This window comes from Xiphophorus hellerii, chromosome 8 (genome assembly GCF_003331165.1).
Source record: "Xiphophorus hellerii strain 12219 chromosome 8, Xiphophorus_hellerii-4.1, whole genome shotgun sequence".
Taxonomy (NCBI): domain Eukaryota; kingdom Metazoa; phylum Chordata; class Actinopteri; order Cyprinodontiformes; family Poeciliidae; genus Xiphophorus; species Xiphophorus hellerii.
Window position 1 is genome coordinate 2904004 of NC_045679.1, and position 17461 is coordinate 2921464.

At 39.2% G+C, this 17461-nt stretch overlaps 2 protein-coding genes across 2 annotated transcripts in view; one reads left to right on the forward strand and one right to left on the reverse strand.

Annotated features, from left to right (window-relative positions):
• LOC116724487 (NLR family CARD domain-containing protein 3-like) overlaps nt 1–17461 on the reverse strand; it is a 638369-nt gene that overhangs the window by 280920 nt on the left and 339988 nt on the right. The window lies entirely within an intron of this gene.
• On the forward strand, nt 5136–9252 carry LOC116724500 (protein NLRC3-like). Its single transcript, XM_032570238.1, has 5 exons — nt 5136–5595; nt 5730–5843; nt 6851–6929; nt 7092–7311; nt 7457–9252. Exons 1-5 carry the CDS (start codon nt 5507–5509, stop codon nt 9250–9252), a joined length of 2298 nt encoding a protein of 765 aa, XP_032426129.1. The 5' UTR covers nt 5136–5506.

The window sequence follows — 17461 nt, forward strand, 5'->3', positions numbered from 1 at the left end:
TGTTTGAATAGCGCTGTTTGTGTGAATTGCATTGATTTTGCTGCGTTTTTATTGTAAGTTCTTATGGACACTGAGTTGCGACACGTGCTATACGCTACGGTTCGTAGAACAGTTTTAACGGGGGAAAGTAGAACGATGGCGAAAACGTGGTCGTTTAGTTTAAAACATAAATAAATAAATAAAATAAATAGGAGTTTAGTACATAACACTGGTACCAGAAAACAAAATTATTGGTTGTGGTTTGATTTTAACATAACTTTGAGATGTCTCTCTTTTTAAACGTGCACGGGGAATTAAAAGGCCGGTCCTGGATCGGTTTGGGTCGTCTTCTCTGTAATTACTGCAGCTGGCCTGAAGGAGTTCTGCTGCTGGTCCAGAACAGAAACACGGTCCAAATTAGAGCAAAACACACATATTTTAGAGTGTAATGACACGTTACCACGGCGACCAGAGGACCATGTTTAGACTGCTGGTTCCAGTCCAGGACAGATGTTCACTAAACGGACCAACACTGGATGGATGGATGGATGGATGGATGGACGGATGGATGGATGGATGGATGGATGGATGGATGAAAGATGGACAGATGGACGGACAGATGGATGGATGGATGGATGGATGAAAAGATGGACAGATGGACGGACGGATGGATGGATGGATGGATGGACGGACGGACGGACGGATGGATGGATGGATGAAAAGATGGACAGATGGACGGACGGATGGATGGATGGATGGACGGATGGATGGACGGATGGACGGATGAAAAGATGGACAGATGGACGGACGGATGGATAGATGGATGGATGGACGGATGGATGGACGGATGGACGGATGGATGGATGGATGGATGGAGGGATGGATGGATGATTTAATGGATGGATAAACTGATGTTTTTTCATTGGTCGTGTCTTCAGCAGCTGGTTGATGATGTCACCAGGAAATGGGCGGAGCCTCCCACTGGTTCCTATCGGACCAGAGTCGGTCCAGAACCAGCAGGCCTGGCGCTGACTCGGCGTCTCTGTGGTTCTGCTGGACTTTCCCCAGAGGCTCAGTTTAGACTGCAACATGCAGCGTGTTTACGCGGCAACAGAAGTTGCATTGCTGTTGTCTTTGGCAACCTCTACTTCCTGTTGCTCACGGCCAATCAAAACGTTTTGTATAACCTCGTTAAAAACACGATGAAAACATGATTAATTCACTTTTTCTTTTATTCATGACATTTTAAAAGTTAGAAATCAATTATCATAATGTAACTATATATTTTATTTTATAAATATTCCATTTCCTTTGGAATATTTCTGGTATATTTTGACCCACTGATGCTCTACAGATGTTAATAAACTTACATAAACATCTTAATGCATAATAATACTCAGATTCAGCTCAGTGATAAACTGCCAGCCATCTTTGTTGAATTCAAGTAACCAACCAATTGGAAGAAGCCTAAAGACTCCGCCCTCCTCATTTGCATAATCAGGCAGAAATGCATAAGAAAAGTTTAAAAAGGAGGTGAGGCAACACAAAGAGAACAAATGCTTGTATAAGGAAAAAACAAAACAAAATATACATATTTCTTGATGAAAATGTTAGGAAAACAAAAACAAAATATATAAATTTTATTTTTAATTATGTCAGCTTTGGTCCTCCGTAGGAAAGCTCCCCAGTCGCTTTGTTTTGCAGTCGGTTGGTCAGTGTCAAAAGCTGAAAAAAGCAGAAGTTAGTCGGGCATCTGGGTGTTGAGGTCAATAAATGTCTGAAACTGGCTCTGAACTGTTGACATGCTTGTAAAGGCAGCAGCACAAACAGACGGTCACACGGCCTGACGGGTGAAGGCGGAGAAAGGGTGAAAAAACAGATTTAAAAACAAGTTGGATGATCTTTTTAACACGTCTGAGTGAGAGTTTGAGGTTTAACATGCTGAACATTCATGAACTTTTCTGCATTTATCTTCCATGGTTGTTGCATAAGCGTCGCCCCCGACGACGCCGTCCTTCTGCCGCCATGTTTTACTGTCTTTATTTATACATTACAACATTTTTTCTGACTAATTTGACATTTTTGTTACGTTATGTCTTGAAAAACAGCAACATGAATCCAACACTGATGAAAGAAGACATAAAATTTTGTATTTCAGTCAAAAATGTATATATTTTTTTAGCAAAAATACGTAATTTATGTTAAAAGTTCTTCTCTTTTTGCAAAATAATATAGTTTGGTCATGACATCACTTTTGCATTTCACTTTTATACAAACATATTTAAAATAAAATGAATCTGTGCATTATTTGTTTTGAATAGACAGTATTAAGGCATATTTTTATGAAATACTCTGTTATTTCTCCATTGGTTTTGGGATTTTAGACTGAAAAACATTGAAAACCTTCAGATTAGATGTGTAAAATCTGTAGTTAGTTTAAAAATAACTAGTCCATATAATAATAATCAATTATAGGACAAAGTGTTTCTAATTTGAGTCAATCATGGTTGATTGTAGTTCCATAAAACATTTAGAAAAAGTAAATTTTTTGGTCATTTATATCCGCAGTACGGTGAATGTAGCTCAATGAAGTTGAAGTTTGACTCATATAAATACTTTAAATGTTACACAATAGTCCAGATTTATTTAAAAAGAGTGGCCTAGCCCTTTAATTTATGACTCACATCTGAACTTGAGTCAAATGTTCTTATCCTGCTCACACTGAACACAATAAAATGCTCTGTTAGCTGACAAGATGCAACAAGTTATTTTGTTTTTGTTTGTTTTCTTACTGATGAAATTGTGCCAACTGGTAGAGCTGCAGATGAAACATTTATGGCACTTTTTGCCATTTAGTAACTTTTACATGTTGCATGCAGTCATGTAGTTTCTCCCTCTGCAGAAATCTTCATAAAACAGTCATGGACTCCCAGGCAGCTAATTTTTGATTAACAATCTGGTTTTTGTGAACATCGGCAAAAAGTTCAAGTTTCTTGATGGTGGATTTTATTTTCTGACATTTTAACCTCCCAGAAGTCAAAATTTTGCAGATTTTATACAGAATTGTAACCAAACTGACAGTTTATTTGTCTGTAACACTAGAAAATATGTCAACAAAACAACAAATAGGAATATGGTTATTAATCTAATTTACAAAAAAAAAAAAAAAAAAAAAAAAAACAAACATTTAATACAACTCAAAAGGGAATAGATAATGCACTCTCAGGTTATCTATATTTAATTTTTTTTTTGATGATGATGATTTGAAACATTTAAATGCAGCATTAAAAGCAGAAGTATTTTTTGTCAGCTGCAGTCCCAGACCTGGAAAAGCAACGCTGCGTCATTACAAAGCTGAGCAACATGCAAAAACAAAGGCATCTTCACAACAACATGATAATTGTTGTTTCCATCCTATGAGCTGTTCCAGAGGAATCAGAGCAAGAAATAAACTCTTCATAGAGAAACCAAAAGAAAAACAAATCAAATTTGTCTGTTATTATTATACAACAATGTTATTAAAGCTCTTTAACGGGCTGTTGCATAAAAATATACAGGCTCAAAATTAAAACTGAGCCCAAACTGTAAAGTTGTGGGTTGGAAAACAAACAGAGAGCGATGGTGCAGTAGATGCTCTGGCACCCCATGTGGTGAGTTTCTCTCCAGGCGTAAACAGGCCGGCTGAGTCTTCTGACACGACGCCAAACAGAAAGCTGGAGAATGTGGAAACAGCTGCAGGTCGGCCGTCAGAGCCCAGAGCGAGTGGTTGTTTTGCTGAAACAAAAATAAATAAATAAATAAATAAATCATCCAGAACAACAAAACAAGTTTGGACAGAGAACCTTCTTTTGCCTGCTTATGGAAAACTTGACCCCAGTGCCTTATAGTGACCTCATGTAACATTCATTGGATGTTTGGTTTGGCCAACAATGACCACTACAAATAATGTGTAAATAATTTCACACATAAGTCGCTCCAGAGTTTAAGTCGCAGCCCCGGCCAAACTATGAAAAAACTTATAGTCCGGAAAATACGGTGGTTTGGATTCCTGCCCACATTGGTGTGATAGGAGATGAGTTGGCTGATAGTTTTGTTAAGAGTGCAGCAAAATAGAATATTGTTGATTTAAATATTAAAATAAGTAAAAATGAGGTAAAGAATATTATTAAAATTGATATCAAGAAGAAATGGCAAGAACAGTGGGATAGAGGAGGCAATGCTAGATTTTATTATAGCATCCAAAAAATAGTTGGGGAATTTAGGAAATGTAATAGAGTTAAAAAAGAAGATGTTATATCTAGAATAAAATTTGTACATACAGGATTAAAAAGTACTCTTAAAATAATTAATAAACATAATACAGGTTGTTGTAATTATTGTGGAAAAATAGAAACAGTACAACATATATTTTTAGAATGTAATAAATATGTTCAGGAAAGAGGGTGTTACTTAGAGATTTAAATAGGAATAAAAATAAATTAGATATTAGGGAATTGTTTCAGAGATCATCTGCGGATGTAGTTTTTAGCAGTATTTTAGTTTTCTAAGAACAGGTATTATAGGGAGATTATAATAGTTAAACGTCTGATCCATCCTCCAATCCGGAAGGTGGCGCTAATGCACCTAGACGTTGTTTGCTAACCGCAATAAGAAGGAAAGAAGAAGAAGAATCTTTATTTAGATGTTATTCCAGTCCGTTAGTTGCGTCTCAGCCTGTTGTGTAATTTTTCTTCTTTAACTCTTTGGATCGTTTGAACAAACTGTAAGTTTGATTTGTTTCTTTAACTTTTTCATCACTTTAACTTTTTCCTGATTGTTTCTAATCTCTGATGTTTGGAGAAAAGTTTCACTTCTGGTTTCAGCTGAAACATTAAAATCTCTGCTGTTTCTACAGGATTATTAGATTATTGATGAACTGGAATCAAACAACATGATGAACAGCTGATGTTTCACTGTTTTCTCCGAACTGATTCGTGTGGTTTTTTTTACCCCTCCAGGGGGTCTTTTTGTGACCCTTTTTCATGAAGTAGGCTGACAGGAAAGGGGGAAGGAGACGGGGGAAGACATGCGGCAAACGGGTCCGGGAGTCGAACCCGCGACCCCATCGAGGACTTGAGGCCTTCAAATGTGGCCATTGAGGCCATTAAGGTGCGCCACCACGGCATGCCCGTGTTTTTTATGGTATCAAATTCCAGTCTCCACCATTGACGTCAGCAACAGTGTCCTGTTGCTTCCTTTCAAAATAAAATGTTATTGTTAAAATGGGTTTGATTCAGTCAGATTATTAAGTAGTTTGATGGAACAGATAATCCACTTGTAGAAATTAATGATTGTGAAATAAAATACTTCCTGTTGTTCATGTTGAATCAGTGAATGTAAATGTTGCTCCATGTCTCCATCTAGTGGACTGATAGTAGAAGTGCAGCAGCTGATGGCAGCTTCCTCTGCCTCTCTGCTGTCTGACTGCTTTCACCTGACACTTCTAGAAAGGTAGAAAGTGTGTGTGAGCTGATGTGAATTCAGCAGCATGGATCAGTGTGAGGACAGAGAGGAGGGAGTCCCTCCCTCTAAAACCACTCTGTGTGGGGAAGATGAGAGCCAGAGCAAAGGTCAGAGGTGAGGTCACCATCTCTAACTGTCCACAGCCCTTTTCACACAGTTTTCACTATATCAGGCCAGAACAGACGTGGTGATGAAGCTGCTGCTGCTCCTCTTTGCTGATTAAGTTTTAATCATCATGTTTCTGTCAGGATCCATCAGAGACTCAAACCGAAACCAGAACCCAGCTGTGTGTCCTTTAAGAGCGACCGGTCAAAGGATGATTTTCTTGACTTTAAATCTCCTGGATCTCCACCATCAGCGAGGTGAGATGTTTCTAATTGCTGTAAGTGTGGAAACTGAACCAGTATGACCCCAGATGTTCCCAGTTATACCCACCCTACCTTCCTACCTACCTACCCACCTATCTATCTCTCTATCTATCTAAATTACGCCCCAGATAGGGCGTTCCCTAGTATGTCATTTCCTTTAACCTTAGATTTACATGCGTGTACTCTGTGTGTGCATTTATACAAGTATGCAAATACCTAAAAGAGAGAGGAAAACACAGAATTATTTATTCTCAACAGGATTTCCAGGATACATTTTAAAAACTCTCATAACACCCAGGAGAGGACCGCACATTGGCACACACCCACATATTTCAATCAATCAATCAATTTTCTTTATAAAACACTCTTCAAATTAAAAACAGCTCAAAGTGCTCAGTCCTCCTTTATGTCCACATCACCTCAGATTTATTCATAGAAACCTGATGGATGTCCCACACTGTCCTGAAGACCTGTGTGGACAGAGCCTTCATTTCCACTGTCCCCAAGCTCTGGGACAATGTGTCCACCAGCATCAGATCTGCTGACAGTGTGGACTGTTTGAAGTGTAACATCAACTTTTTTTTACGTCTACTGAGTGATTCTGGTGTTACTGTAATTCACAGGTGTGAAATCTCCAGTCCTCAAGGGCTGGTGTTCTGCAGTTTTGAGAGGTGCCACAGGTACAAAACACTGGAATGAATTGACTTAATTACCTCCTGTGTAGATCAGTTCTCCGGAGCCTTAATGACCTAATTATTCCGTTAAGGTGTGATGCAGCAGAGGCACATCTAAAAGTTGCAGGATACCGGCCCTTGAGGACTGGAGTTTGACACCCCTGCTGTAATTCATTTTCCTCTTTCTAACTCCTTTGTCTTGTGTTCATGTGATTCTCTGATTTTCTGCTTCAAGTATTTTTAGAGTGAAACTCTGGGTGATTTCCTCTGTGAATACTGCTGAATGAATATTTCCTGACTTCCTAATTGTTCCTGGTTCCTCCACAGAGTGGACCAGCAGAGCTCAGTGGTTCCCAGTGGTCCATCTGCCCAGCAGCATCAAACACAGCTGGACTCCATATTGATGGTCTGTAAATGAAAAAATAACTAATTTTTCATGAGTTCTGTTCAAAGTCACCTTCATGCTACACTTTGTAGATCAGAGGACTGTCAGTCTGTCCAACATGCATCTGGTGTTTGGCTCCATGATTTCACTCTGATGTTTCCTTTATCTATTATTCTATTCCAGCTGCTGGAGGAAAACATTGTCACTTTTGTGAAGAATGAGCTGAAGAAGATCCAGAAGGTTCTGAGTCCAGATTACCCAGAACTTTCAGAGAGTCAGAAAGAGGATAAGGTGTTGGAAGGTGAGGAAGAAGAACAGAGGAGCAGCAGAGAGGCAGTGATGAAGATCACACTGAACTTTCTGAGGAGGATGAAGCAGGAGGAGCTGGCTGATCGTCTGCAGAGCAGTAAGAGGATTTCTACAAAGATTTAACCTGATGGATAAATCAGACATTTACTGATGTCTGAAGAGATGGAATCACATTTATTCAAACCTCTACAGAATATGATTTTTATTCGTTCCTGATTTTACTTTTTATGTTTATTTAGAACAGATTGCTGCTGTTTGTCAACATCAACTTAAATCTGGTCTGAAGAAGAAGTTCCAGTCTGTGTTTGAGGGAATTGCTAAAGCAGGAAGTCCAACCCTTCTGAACCAGATCTACACAGAGCTCTACCTCACAGAGGGAGGGACTGGAGAGGTCAATGATGAACATGAGGTCAGACAGATTGAAACAGCATCCAGGAAACCACACAGACCAGAAACAACAATCAGACAAGAAGACATCTTTAAAGTCCCACCTGAAAAAGATCAACCAATCAGAACAATGATGACAAAGGGAGTGGCTGGCATTGGGAAAACAGTCTTAACACAGAAGTTCACTCTGGACTGGGCTGAAGACAAAGCCCACCAGAACATCCAGTTCATATTTCCATTCACTTTCAGAGAGCTGAATGTGCTGAAAGAGAAAAAGTTCAGCTTGGTGGAACTTGTTCATCATTTCTTTAGTGAAACCAAAGAAATCTGCAGCTTTGAACAGTTTCAGGTTCTGTTCATCTTTGATGGTCTGGATGAAAGTCGACTTCCTCTGGACTTCCACAACAAGGAGATCCTGACTGATGCTACAGAGTCCACCTCAGTGGACGTTCTGCTGACTAACCTGATAAGGGGGAAACTGCTTCCCTCTGCTCTCCTCTGGATAACCACACGACCTGCAGCAGCCAATCAGATCCCTCCTCAGTGTGTTGGCATGGTAACAGAGGTCAGAGGGTTCAATGACCCACAGAAGGAGGAGTACTTCAGGAAGAGATTCAGAGATGAGAAACAGGCCAGCAGGATCATCTCCCACATGAAGACATCACGAAGCCTCCACATCATGTGCCACATCCCAGTCTTCTGCTGGATCATTGCTACAGTTCTGGAGGATATGTTGGAGACCAGAGAGAGAAGAGAGCTGCCCAGCACCCTGACTGAAATGTACATCCACTTCCTGGTGGTTCAGATCAAAGTGAAGAAGGTCAAGTATGATGGAGGAGCTGAAACAGATCCACACTGGAGTCCAGAGAGCAGGAAGATGATTGAGTCTTTGGGAAAACTGGCTTTTGATCAGCTGCAGAAAGGAAACCTGATCTTCTATGAATCAGACCTGAAAGAGTGTGGCATCGATATCAGAGCAGCCTCAATGTACTCAGGAGTGTTCACACAGATCTTTAAAGAGGAGAGAGGTCTGTACCAGGACAAGGTGTTCTGCTTTGTCCATCTGAGTGTTCAGGAGTTTCTGGCTGCTCTTCATGTTCATTTGACCTTCATCAACTCTGGAGTCAACCTGATGGAAGAAACACAAACATCTAGGAAGTTTTTATTATTTAATAAACCTAAAATAATTTCTCTCCATCAGAGAGCTGTTAACCAGGCCTTACAGAGTCCAAATGGACACCTGGACTTGTTCCTCCGCTTCCTCCTGGGAATTTCACTGCAGACCAATCAGAGACTCCTACATGGTCTGTTGACTCAGACAGGAAGTAGCACAGAGACCAATCAGGAAACAGTTCAATACATAAAGGAGACGATCAGTAAGAATGTATCTGCAGAGAAAAGCATCAATCTGTTCCACTGTCTGAATGAACTGAATGATCGTTCTCTAGTGGAGGAGATCCAACAGTCTCTGAGTTCAGGACGTCTCTCCACAGATAAACTGTCTTCTGCTCAGTGGTCAGCTCTGGGTTTCATCTTAGTGTCATCAGGAAAATATCTGGATGTATTTGACCTGAAGAAATACTATGCTTCAGAGGAGGTTCTTCTGAGGCTGCTGCCAGTGGTTAAAGCCTCCAACAAAGCTCTGTAAGGACACAGATTGTTACTGTCTTTATTTTTGATAAAAATCTGTCAATGATGCGATAAATATTGAGTCATGCTTTATCAGTTTGTTTACTCGTGCATTGTCTCCTCAATATTGGCCACTAGGAGATGATAAGTAAAAGAGAGAGCAGCTATCATAGGTGACTATTCATAATGTTACATGTTCAAGCAGCAGAAATATTTTTTTTCTATTGAAGCTGACACCGGATTAATGCAGTTCATTATAGAAATTGTTTCTCTTGCCAGCCTCTTTACTGGCTGCTGTATTGCAGTCTTTTAAGGCTGGAGGCCCAACTATAGAATAAACCAGTTCACAATACATGTATCATAAAGTTGTGGAAAATATTATATTTCTTCAATCTGTGTAAAAAGAATATAACTGACTGGAACAAAAAGCATAAATTTTGAAGAATTATTTAATATTTTTCTCTCTGTTTCCTCAGACTGAGTGACTGTAACCTCTCAGAGAGAAGCTGTGAAGCTCTGTCCTCAGTTCTCAGCTCCCAGTCCTCCAGTCTCAGAGAACTGGACCTGAGTAACAACAACCTGCAGGATTCAGGAGTGAAGCTTCTCTCTGCTGGACTGAAGAGTCCAAACTGCAACCTGGAAACTCTCAGGTAAAATGTTCTCAATCCTGGTGAAACCAGATTTCTGTTGTTTACCTGCTTTCAAAGACGATGTAATTATTATTTGTTATAATAATAGATGTCTGACTGTGACATGGTTAACCATGCTAAATCTCAACATATAATGTCATGTAGTGGTGGAGTAGGGTGGTGAGGCAGATGCAGCAGACCCAGGATGAGATGATTAATGGTTGATTTAATGATAAACAAACGTCAAAACAGTCCAAAAACACAGGCAGCGCGACTGAGCGGAAGCCATGGCTCAACGCCGGTAGCAACTGATTTTACGAATGAACACACGAAGGACTGAGCGCACATTAGACAAGGACCGGAAAAAGACACAGACACACAGGTGACACTAAATACACAGGAGGGTAATCAGGGAATGAGAAACACCTGGGAGTAATCAAAGGGAGGACAGAACAACACGAAGACTCAGGGACACAGAAAACTCTGAATAAATACACAGAAAAACACAGAACATGACAAATAATGGCTAATTTTCATTTACTCCAGGCAGAAAGAACCAAAAAGAGAGTTATTAAGAAAAGTGGAGGTCAGGCTTCGACTGATAGTGTAACTCTTGCTAAGGAAAATGATTATTTAATGCTAAAATACACTTAATCTTACGACATGTGTAAAGGTATAGCCAACACTTTAATTTGGAATAGTTTCTGTTGAGCAGTTGGGAATTCAGCAGACAAAGCAGGGCCCTTTTCCTCCCCCGCTGACACACAGAGCAATAAAATTTACAGTCCGAAAGGGGTCAGAGACTTCTTGGCGCCTCTCGGCCCGGGTCGGATGGAGATGGGCACGAAGTGGTCCGCCTTTGCTTAGATAAAAAAACAGACACCTTTGCTATAAATCAGGAAGTCACAACTTTCTTTGGGGGCCTGAGGGAGTTCTAATTGGTCGAAGAGCAGAACGCCTTCTTTGCATATATTAAATAGGGAAACGCCTCTTTGGTTAAAATTTCAGGACAGCACCGGAGAGTCGGAGAGGTTTTTTCATCTTTTCCTCCACGTGGGCGCCTTTGTCTGTCTTATGTGTTTCGTGTTGTCTGTTTTGTGTAGTCTGTATAAAATGTATATCTCTGTTCCTCTGCAGCTTTGTTGTTCATTGCTTTGTATGAGATTAAACTCTGTGATCTGTGACGTCATTGTGCCTCGCCTTGTCTTGCAGCCGTCACGACATCCGCTCGCGACCCGGCTAACAGGAGGAGAGGAGAGCCATGCTTTTTCCAAAATTAAGCTAACCTAATAACTTTCTTCCTTAACAATTTGGGGGCTCGTTCGGTTGCGGATTCTGAGCGGGCGGCTCTGTCACGCGTTGGCCTGGTTCGGCTCGGTGAGGTGAGATACTTTTGATTGTTCTTTTGTTGTTTGCACCGCCGTGTGCTGCGAAAAAGGCGAGCTGGATTGTTGTGGCTGTATCCAGCCGCGCGGAGTTTTCGGAGCTGCAGAGATAGATAGATTGTGTCTTTGAAATAGCCAGTGAATTACGGATTGGATTGAAATACACAGGAAACAAGAGGATCGTGGCGGTTCCGGACATAGGATTTGCTACCCTATTGTCGAAAAGGCTGGGTTTTTCTGCATTATTGTTCTTTTGCCCTGAGGATTTAGTCTTGTGCCTCTAAATTGAAAGAAAATTGTGTATTAAAATAAACTTTGAGTGTGTGGTACACTAGACAGGTCTGGGGTAGGCCGTCAGATAGAATTTGTGGTAAATTCTTATTATAAGTTTGTGGTAAACTTTGAGTGTGTGGTACGCTAGACAGGTCTGGGGTAGGCCGTCAGATAGAATTTGTGGTAAATTCTTATTATAAGTTTGTGGTAAACTTTGAGTGTGTGGTACACTAGACAGGTCTGGGGTAGGCCGTCAGATAGAATTTGTGGTAAATTCTTATTATAAGCTTGCGGTGAGCTTTGACGTTGCATTTTTTATTTTTAGCTGGCGCCTTCTTTGTATTTTTTGTTTTCATTCTCCTCCTGTCTTTCTAATTTGTCTATCATTCTGTTTAGTGTTATCTGTATTTGTCTGTTTGTGGTGTTTTTGAAGCTAGCGGTTCTTCTGTGTGAAGTGTGCAGTGCTCTGCGTGTGTATCTGTGGGTGTATCTGTGTGGTCGTGTGTGCGCGTGCACGAGTTCGGACTGGCTGTGTGTTTCGGCAGAGTGTTAAGTTGTTTGAATAGCGCTGTTTGTGTGAATTTGCATTGATTTTGCTGCGTTTTATTGTAAAGTTCTTATGGACACTGAGTTGCGACACGTGCTATACGCTACGGTTCGTAGAACAGTTTTAACGGGGAAAGTAGAACGATGGCGAAAACGTGGTCGTTTAGTTTAAAACATAAATAAATAAATAAAATAAATAGGAGTTTAGTACATAACACTGGTACCAGAAAACAAAATTATTGGTTGTGGTTTGATTTTAACATAACTTTGAGATGTCTCTCTTTTTAAACGTGCACGGGGAATTAAAAGGTTCCTGACGATTGGAGTTTAAAATTAATTAAATTGACACATGAAAATATGTTAATAAAACATTGGACAATTTCTGAAGCTTCAGTAAATTTGATAAAATTACAGTAAAATTTTGATAAAATGATGACTGACTGACACTTTCACTGACTATACGACCTGGCCAGATGTGAGTTTTGTGTTTTCTGTAATGTGTTGTGTGTTTTTGTTTGTGCTGTCCTTCGTGTTGGTCTGAAAGAGTGTGTTTGGAGATGGGATACCACTTGGTATTTTATCTCATGTGAATATAACGGGATTGTGAACAGCACCTCTGTAAGTGGATGCAATAAGCAAGAATTTCTCGCTTGGATGCCAAGTAGTAGTAGAAATTACCCTGCAGAGTATTTTCGTGCTGTCCCGTGGGGTTCAATTTCCAGTTTTTAGGACACCCTATGTCTTAGACTGGACTAAATTATTAATATTAAGCGGGAACAAATTGGAACATATGGGTTCTAATACGGGATGAAGTAAATACATAAAATGAAAATTGTGAGCAAGGCATAATGTGGAAAATGTTAAATATAAGTTTGTAGCATCGAAACACTGAGTCGACTGTCACACACAGACACTCTTGGTAATGATTTTCTGTTTTCTTTTCATATTACTTTATATATTAAGTAGTGAGTAGTTTAGGATTTTATCTTTACATTTCTTTTCATTAGTCTGACTTTTTATTTGGCTATTTGTGTCAGTTCTTTGTCTATTTTGTTAAATATAACAAATTACTTTCTTTCTTTTGAGTTATCAGTTTCCTCTGGACCCGTTCACCAGGGGATAGGGAATTTCGGTCTTTAGTTTAATTTTTTTCATTTGTAGATTTGGTTATATTCGGACCAGTATTTCTCGAAATTTATCATTTTTAGATTTTCTCAACTAAGACTACATTTTGAATTTTTTCAATGTCTCTCTGGCCGGTTTATGCAACACTTTCACAGAGTCTTAATTGGTAAACACGTTTTGTCAAACGCTAGTGAAAAGTTTTGAGAAGCTTGTAAAATGACTTATTTGAAAATCATAACAGTAATGTCCTTTACAACTGGAATCTGAAATATTTTGGGAAAATAGCAATCTTGAAGGTTTAAAGCATGCTACAATAAATTGTTCTGTTTGTTTTTGAAAGGTTTACTTTTTAGACGAGGGCAACATTGCATATCGGTGGGATTTTCTCAGCTTAAATAATAACCCTGTTTCATCAATATCGTTATTTCACATCATAGGAATTATGATGCATTAGCTGATAATGCATCATAAAAAGGGGGAGAATATGTTATGGGTTATCTTTTATAATACTTAAACAAATTTTTGAAGGACATGTTTGATCTGTCTTACACATAAAAAGTGGAAGGAAAATATTCTCTGGTAATATATGTGCTTATTTTAAATGGATTTGAGTTGTTCTCCTTTAAAAGATTTTCTGACAATGGGCTAAGGTATGTTGAAACAATAGATAACAAATTTATAGTGATAATGAAGCATATTTTGGTTAATTAACTTGGGAAAATAATTATAGAAATTAAAAATATTATTGTGTTAGCCGTTTTCAGAGCATTAATTTAATGGAGCAAGAATGTTTTAAGAAATGTTTTGAAGAATCTGTCATTGATTAAAGTTATCATTAATCAGGAAAAGTACACAGGTGGGATTATAATGATTTTTCTAAACTTGATTTTGATTTTTCGATTTACAAACATTTAAAACGATTTTGAATAAAACTTTAAATTCGACGACAAGTAAAAGCCTAGGTAATGTCGGTATATTTTGAAAATGTTTGGATTTGTTAAGGCATACATTTACATTATAATTTCTCCAGGTCTAACTCTTTTGAATTTTGTTTAAGGAACGCATGTAAAATGATTTAGACAAATAACCAGTAAGATCTAGTTTGTTCTATAAAAGTAATTTAAATTGGACTGTTTAATTCACATTGTTATTCATTTTGGTGGTAAATGTAAGCTTTACAACTACATTTTTAAGTTTTTGTGATTGTTTTGTTTCGTTTGTTTAATCCTATTTTTTATAAGATTGCTTTAAGAAAGGATCTGCATATGTTTGATATTCTGGCAAAACGTTACTTTGGAAACATGTCTTTTGAAGCAAATGATTACAGGGTTTTGGTATTTTCCATCGGTTAGGAGCTATAGTATACTATAATAGAAAACGTACATTGAAGGGATCACATCCACCACTTGATGAACAGAACTGGACAAAGTAGGAGATAAGGCTTCAAGGGATGAGTTGCTCATGGTTTTACACACAGACTGCCCTGGAGCTCCGAGCTCCAGGTGAGACTCTGGACTCTGTCATACAAGCTGTGTCATGCGAGGCGGGGGTGGGGCTGCTTGGAGAAGCGGCTTCACACTTATTTCGAAGATAACAGCCACAGAGCCACGAGCGTTGGAGGATTCACTTGAACACAAAGTGAATTGAATATGTTTGTGTTGAATTACACAAATGAATGATGCCTTTGGATAAATCTGATCTCTGTTTTGTCATTATAGTTTTGCAGCTGGTTTCCTGGTGCCCTGCGGATGTGGTCTCCTTCAAAGTCTGCGTTCTTTGATAAAAAGGATTAAAATAATTTCCCCGGATGGAAAATAACAAAGCAACTTTATTTTTTAGGTGAAACCGTCGTTTGATTATGCTGACAATGATGAAGATGATATTAAAGAATGTTGTAATTGTGTTTCTGATGCTAATGAAATTCATGTTGAAACAAAATGTCTGTTTAAAAACCTGTGACAGGTCGCTTCACGAGATTTGGTTTCCTCACGAGGAGATTTCATTTTCTCCTTGAAATCTCTCTGTAATATTGACCTAATAATCCCATTTTCAGTGAGCAACGGACGCTCAGGTGGAAGCCTGAGGTGTCCGACCGAAGAAGATCAAGCTGCAAGAGGATCATCATTAACTTTTTATTGCGTGTTTTTCGTTCGTTGAGAACTCTGGAAAGGACTTTCGTTTTGTTTTTTGCGCGCATTTTTTGAATAATTCCTGACGAAGACTTCATATTTTTTGAGAGACTGTCGATGGACATTTAAAAAAAAAAAAAAAAACAGAAAAAGACAAGCAGCAGATTGTAATTTTGTGGTGAATGTTGTCTTTTGAAGTTGCAGAGCATTTCTTACTAGTTTTTTATATGTATCTCCCTGCTTTATTTTTATTGTATACTTTGGGTTTTTGGTTTGTCTTGTGTTTTGGTTGTATTGTGATAATTTTGTTTTATGATTTTACATTTTTAAGGATAAGTCTTTCTACACCTTGGGTTTTGTTTCAAAGGGGGATTGTATAGAATTAGGGTACGTCACTCTTTTCTCTTTTTATTTTTCGTTTTTTTTCGTTTTTTCATACATAGTTTTGGTTCGGTATTAGAAGGCTTACTCAATTTTTATTGAGGTCTTTTTTAAAAGACCTCAAAAGGGGGATTGCTAAGGAAAATGATTATTTAATGCTAAAATACACTTAATCTTACGACATGTGTAAAGGTATAGCCAACACTTTAATTTGGAATAGTTTCTGTTGAGCAGTTGGGAATTCAGCAGACAAAGCAGGGCCCTTTTCCTCCCCCGCTGACACACAGAGCAATAAAATTTACAGTCCGAAAGGGGTCAGAGACTTCTTGGCGCCTCTCGGCCCGGGTCGGATGGAGATGGGCACGAAGTGGTCCGCCTTTGCTTAGATAAAAAAACAGACACCTTTGCTATAAATCAGGAAGTCACAACTTTCTTTGGGGGCCTGAGGGAGTTCTAATTGGTCGAAGAGCAGAACGCCTTCTTTGCATATATTAAATAGGGAAACGCCTCTTTGGTTAAAATTTCAGGACAGCACCGGAGAGTCGGAGAGGTTTTTTCATCTTTTCCTCCACGTGGGCGCCTTTGTCTGTCTTATGTGTTTCGTGTTGTCTGTTTTGTGTAGTCTGTATAAAATGTATATCTCTGTTCCTCTGCAGCTTTGTTGTTCATTGCTTTGTATGAGATTAAACTCTGTGATCTGTGACGTCATTGTGCCTCGCCTTGTCTTGCAGCCGTCACGACATCCGCTCGCGACCCGGCTAACAGGAGGAGAGGAGAGCCATGCTTTTTCCAAAATTAAGCTAACCTAATAACTTTCTTCCTTAACACTCTGGTATTTGACAGATTGCTGCATCCTAGTTGAACAAAGGATCATTATTGCAGATCTTTCCAACCAGCAGTTGTCAGACTTTCTCAACCATCGTGCGAGAAATGTTGATTTTCATTACCTACAAAATGAAATACAGTTTTATTAATATTTCATATTTGTAATACGTTGAGCACCAGTTTCTTGAGTGTTTTCCTCTCGTGAAAATGACCAGTTCAGACCTTGGGTTCTACCTCAATGTTCTCATGTTCTCATCATGTGATGAATTGTGTGTCTGCAGCTTATCAGGCTGTTTGGTCTCAGAGGAAGGCTGTGCTTCTCTGGCCTCAGCTCTGACCTCCAACCCCTCCCATCTGAAAGAGTTGGACCTGAGCTACAATCATCCAGGAGACTCAGGAGTGAAGCTGCTGTCGGCTGGACTGAAGGATCCACACTGGAGACTGGAAGCTCTCAGGTATGGAGGAACCTGCTGCAGGAGCAGAGAAGATCTGATAGAGGAGGAAGAGGGAGAAATGTCTTTAGTCAGTCTGCTGGGAAACATTTAGGTTGACGATAAATATTTAATTTGATAATTAAATATATAGTCTGCAGCCATTTTATTTATAAATGAATGGAAAACATTTTGAACCCTTTTTGTCTGTTATGTCAGTTTAATAACTCAAATTATCTCTGGTAATTTTGGTTGTGTAACTTTGCAAACAAACTCATTTAAACTGTATTAATCTTTCACATGGTGCTGAATGAACCTGGGAAACCGACCCATCTACTGGAACCACAATAACATGGTAGTCAGAGCAGCAGGGGGCCAAATATAGCTCCATGTGGAACCAAGAGGTTGGAGAGAGAAAATCAGTTTGAAACTGTTTCCTATCAGAGTTCAGTTTGTCTCTCTGTCTTCACAAACCAGGAGCATCATGGGCTGGGCGGGGCTTCC